We start from the raw sequence: 4,873 nt of genomic DNA, 5'->3' as shown, positions 1-4,873 counted from the left end.
TTCAAGGTACTAAGCCATCTCTGGGCACAAATACATACACACACCCACACACACCCTGGACAGTTCAGACATTTCAAAGGGCATCTGTTTGATGTGTCTGTGGTCAAGGATTGCCCTTTACATTCTTCCTGCTATTGTTCCTCCTTAACTGTATGCTACTGTATATTCAGACTATAGAACAGTATAGAACATGAGTGTTTAGGTGTTAGATTAAAAAAATACTAAACGTATTAATAATAACTCAAACAGAATTTATTTCTGCATTCACCCGTGTAGTATACAGTATATGACACAAAAATTGGATTTACATTTCAAAAATATTTAACATATTAAATTGTTGCTAGGATTTTAATAGTAAATTCAAAGCATTAATTGTGGTTAGAATATTAGAAATAAAACATAAGCAAAATAAGCACTCAGTTTTTCAGTGAATCTGCAGGAATCATGAGCCTGAGTAAGTTGTTCATTTAAGTGAGTTTAGTTTCTCTGTTAATCATCTGTTATAGTTACAGTTACATTTTTCTCATGTTTCAGTCTGGATGAGACGGAGAGTGATGACTGTTCATGTAGAGGAGATCAGCCACAGTCTGCCTCTTCTAATCCTGGTCCAGGTCTACAGAGCTTCCTGGTCCTGATTTTGTGATGGAAAGATAAACCTCTGGTGATCGGTTTTAGACATTACATCAGCTTTAACATTCAGTTTTCTAGTTGTTCATGCTCTTCTGTTTCAACATCTTACCTACTTTATAATTCGGTATGGACTTTAATATGTACATTTTCCAAGCTAGCGAGTGTTAAAGTCTTACTTTCTGGTGTTCTCTGTTTCCTGTAGAATCTGGGGTAGATGTACAATGTCCCCACTAACACAGACAGCAAGATGATGACCTCAAAGAGCCACACGAACACAAACACAATGGTGAAATCTAAGACAGACAGAGAGAGAGAGAGAGAGAGAGAGAGAGAGAGAGAGAGAGAGATGCTTTGTTTTGGTCAGTGAGTAATCATTTCTCTCAGGGAGGAGATCAGCACATACATCCATGTGAGGATATTAGAAAACTACAGAAACTAAAAGACTGTGTGCAGCTGGTCATATTAAGCAGATCATCTAGTAAAGTCAGTACCGAGAGCCTGGGCTAATTAAAAAAAATTGTAATTGCATGTTATATGTAAATAGAGCCATAACCATTCTATAAGTAAGTACGCACAATGTCCACATTATAGGAACAACTGGAAATATATGAAAAACTTTAATTAATATTAATTTAATGATGTTTGTGACTTTAACCATATCATGAATGTTGGGCTGGGTTGAATATTTCAAGTCCTGGAATTTTCACACACAACAGTCTATATAATGTGGTGGTCATAGAATTAAATATAATGTATATATTGCGGAAAATGTAAGTGTTATATTTTACTTTTCTTTTATCTGTATTTATATTTGTGATTAATTATGTCTGTTGCTCTGTTATTGACTACTGTTCCCTGAGAGTATTTACCTGTGAGAGGAGGGGTGCCTGCTGTTCAGTTAATACAGAGACGGGCAGTGAAACAGCAGCTCCTGTTCCTGTTCCATAATTTCCCCCTTTCACAGGTAGAGGGTATTACAATAACAGTTTAAACAGAATGGTGTGAAAAACAAAAATAATCCTGTGAGTGGTGACAGAAACATCTTGTTTTTATAACCGTGATGAGAGATGTAAAGACTATTTTGTTTGAAATTCCCAGAAAATCTGCAGTTTATGAAATTCCTAAACCAGCTCATCTGGTCGCAACAACACTGTCACAGTAAAAGTCACAGAGATCACAAAATGTGTACAGGTGTTACTAATAAAGTGGACGGTGCGGGTAAGTAAGAAGCACTGGACAATAGTTAAAAATTAATGCAGTGTTAATTTATTATTTAAAAAAAAAAAAAAACTCACCGGCACATTCTGGGAGTTCAGTGGAATTTTGGCTCTGACTGACGTGATTTTCGACATGACAGGTGACTTTGTCATTATGCTTTTTATCCAGTACGAGAGTTTTGTTGTCATCCTCCAATCGAGTGATTGAATCAGAAGTCCAGTTGAAGCGGAGGTTGTCTCCATCAGCAGAACAGTACACTTTCCTGACCTCAGAGAACAAGCAGCTGTAGGACAATTCCACTGAGGACACCCTGGCTGTAAATGACAGAATGTAGAAATGTAATAACTGTTGTTAATGATTTCCTCTCTGCTGCATCGCTCACAGCTAATCTTGATATTTAGCTTCATGTCTTGTTAGCCTATTAGATAATGACATCATGCATGCATTAATACTGCAGGTCAGAGTCCTGGGTTCACTGGTTATATATCTCTAGCCTGTATTTCACAGGAACTTCGAATATGGATATTCCTGCACTATGATGATGATGATGATGATGATGATGATGTTGATGTTGATGTTGATGATGATGATGGTGGTGGTGGTTTGGCAAAACAAATCTGGATAAATTTTCATTTGACATTTTATGAATACATCCTCAACTATTATTATAAGAAAAGACTTTCCAAAAAATCGGATTTGAGAATTCAGCAGAGTTTCATCATTTGTGACAGTTTTACCATTCTAGCATGAATTCAGATAGACTAATGTTGAAGTGTGTTTTAAAATTATTACAGATTCATGTGATTAGAGGTTGTGTGGTCCTACCTTCAGTGTTCACCTGGAGAGTAGAACTGCTTTTATCTTTCCCGTTTACATCAAAGATGATTAAAGTGTATGTTCCAGAGTCGCTGCTCTCTGCACTGGTTAGTATCATAGTTTTATTATCATTAACAAACTGCCATCTTGGGAGACGTGGTGTTGGTGGGGGACTTTGGTTTTTTCTATATCTTAAAATTAAACCAGTGGTCTTTAGGTCAAACCCATCCTCCTGGGGCATTTGCAGGTGCAGAGGTTGTCCCACAGCTACATAACACTGATTACTCTGATTAAATCTACAGAAAACATGATCCTGAAACAGTGAACCTGCAGAGGAAGAAAAACATCATCAGCTGTTAATATTATTGCACTCTGAAACACACCAGATCTGTGAAAATTCTCTCATTATTATTCTTATTAGAAATAGTGAACCTGCAGAGGAAGAAAAAAATTTGGCAACTGGTTAAATTTCTTTTGGGAATAAAATGGCTGGAAAACATTATAACAGCACAGATGATTAAAGGAAATAGATGAGTTTATTGCATAAACATACACAAAATAAAATATATATCTAATATATATCTAATATATATATATAGATGCTATATAATTATATTGTAATCTATTTTAACAGTGGACATTGTCTCGAAGCAGCTTTGCAAAAATATAGAAAACAAATTACATTAAAGTAATATTTATCCTGAATTAAATTCTCTTTATTTATTTGTTTTAATTATTGTGGTTAGATATTTATGCCAGATCGCCCAAGCTGCACTTTAGAGGTTTAGACTCCTTTAAATCCACATGTTAGCACTGACAATGAAAAACAAATGCCTGCAAAATAAAATTCTATTCAAATCTATATTCAACCATTTAGTGCCTTTAGTTCATGTTTTTTCATTTATTTATTTTTTTACTGTAAGATCGTTTGATTGATGAAGTCATTTACAGATAAATAACAACATTCTCTACTTTTGAATTGCAGGAAGTGTTCACTAAAAGGCGATAAAGCAGAAACTGTACAACCACACATGTAGTAAATAAATGAATTATGCATTTTTAAAGGATAAAACCTACCCATGGCAACTTGGGTGTAAATCAACAGGACTCCAATAATGACCTGTATTCTCATTTCGCCCAGAGAACCGTCCTCTCTCTGTACTTGATAGAGATCTTGGTACTGAGTGAAGAACAAATACAAAAGCAAGATGAAGTTCTTTCACAGCACCAATAACACTTTACTGAGAAAAATAGGAAGTCCTGTGCATTGTCTAGTCCTCTTGACTTTTAAGCAAGAAACTTGGAAGTGGTAGAGCACCACTGTGGTTTGGTCGTCTTGTCTGAGTAAATATTTTTCACACTCCTATTTACATGGTCATACATGGTCAATAAACCTCTCACTGTAACGAAGCATACTGAACCAGAACACCAGAGGCAGCCATCGCCCAAGTACTGAACTGACTTCCAGTGTACTTGGGTACTTAAACAGCACGCTGCCCTTTGTTCACTGTGATCTCTGCATTGCATACTGAGCGTTTCCCCATTGATTGCCTTGATTATTCCGTGTATGATCCTTGCCTGTTCCTGATTAAACTAGAGTTTTGGTTTGTGTTTCGGTTTTGGTTCCAAAGTGTTTGTTTACCGCTTTTGACCCTTTTTGCCTGCCACATTGACTTTCGATTCTTGCCTGTCAATTTGGATAATAAAGATCTGCATATGTATTCAGCTACACCTGTTTCGAGTGCATCCTTACACTCACAACAGCCTGGTCCTTTTTTAGATGTCATCATACCTAAAATTCAAACACATCATTGTTGTCTCATCATTATTGTGTTTTCCATTTCCCCCATGATCATGCTCACCTTTGTGGGATTATCCCTTTAGTTCCAAATCATTTAAGTGCATGTTTTGTCATTGTGTCTTGGTCTTGCTACTGATGCTACCGTGTGCCTCATCCTTGTCCTCATGTTTGTATCTTTTAAGTCAGTGACAGTGCTAGTGTTTTTGCTTAGTTATCCTGGTTCACATATTAAGTTTTTTTGCACATCATGAATAGAATCTGCATTTATATCTACCTTTATTAGTACTACACATCCATTTAATCCTGAAATCCTGAGGTTGATATTTTCTAAGTTGTTTATTTCAGATATATTAATCTTAATAGGACCTGAAGGTAGGAATAAATTAAAATTAATAATGTTAATATAAA

General features: G+C 35.8%; 1 protein-coding gene across 2 annotated transcripts; it reads right to left on the bottom strand.

Moving 5' to 3' along the window:
• Positions 1-264: 264 nt before the first annotated feature.
• Positions 265-4,133, bottom strand: LOC131369101 (uncharacterized). Of its 2 annotated transcripts, XR_009207235.1 has the most exons (6): positions 3,742-4,133; positions 2,674-2,991; positions 1,926-2,162; positions 1,500-1,585; positions 807-923; positions 265-631 (listed from the first exon to the last, which is right to left on the bottom strand). XR_009207235.1 is itself a non-coding variant. In XM_058415547.1 (5 exons), the coding sequence occupies exons 1-5, from the start codon at positions 3,794-3,796 to the stop codon at positions 597-599; spliced, it is 762 nt and encodes a 253-aa protein (XP_058271530.1). In that variant the 5' UTR covers positions 3,797-4,129; the 3' UTR covers positions 265-596. The 2 variants fall into 2 exon arrangements, 1 of the variants encoding a protein (XP_058271530.1); XM_058415547.1 differs by lacking the exon at positions 1,500-1,585 and having other exon boundaries at positions 3,742-4,129.
• Positions 4,134-4,873: the final 740 nt, after the last annotated feature.

This window comes from Hemibagrus wyckioides, linkage group LG02 (assembly GCF_019097595.1).
Source record: "Hemibagrus wyckioides isolate EC202008001 linkage group LG02, SWU_Hwy_1.0, whole genome shotgun sequence".
In the NCBI taxonomy this organism is placed as follows: Eukaryota; Metazoa; Chordata; class Actinopteri; order Siluriformes; family Bagridae; genus Hemibagrus; species Hemibagrus wyckioides.
This window is presented reverse-complemented; position numbering and strand designations above follow the sequence as displayed.

Coding starts and splice junctions, on each gene's coding strand:
- LOC131369101 (XM_058415547.1), bottom strand. CDS start 3,796: ATGAGAATACAGGTCATTATTGGAGTCCTGTTGATTTACACCCAAGTT. Junction 2,163..2,673: donor TCTCCAGGTGAACACTGAAG/GTAGGACCACAC, acceptor TGTCATTTACAG/CCAGGGTGTCCTCAGTGGAA. Junction 924..1,925: donor TGAACTCCCAGAATGTGCCG/GTGAGTTTTTTT, acceptor TGTCTGTCTTAG/ATTTCACCATTGTGTTTGTG.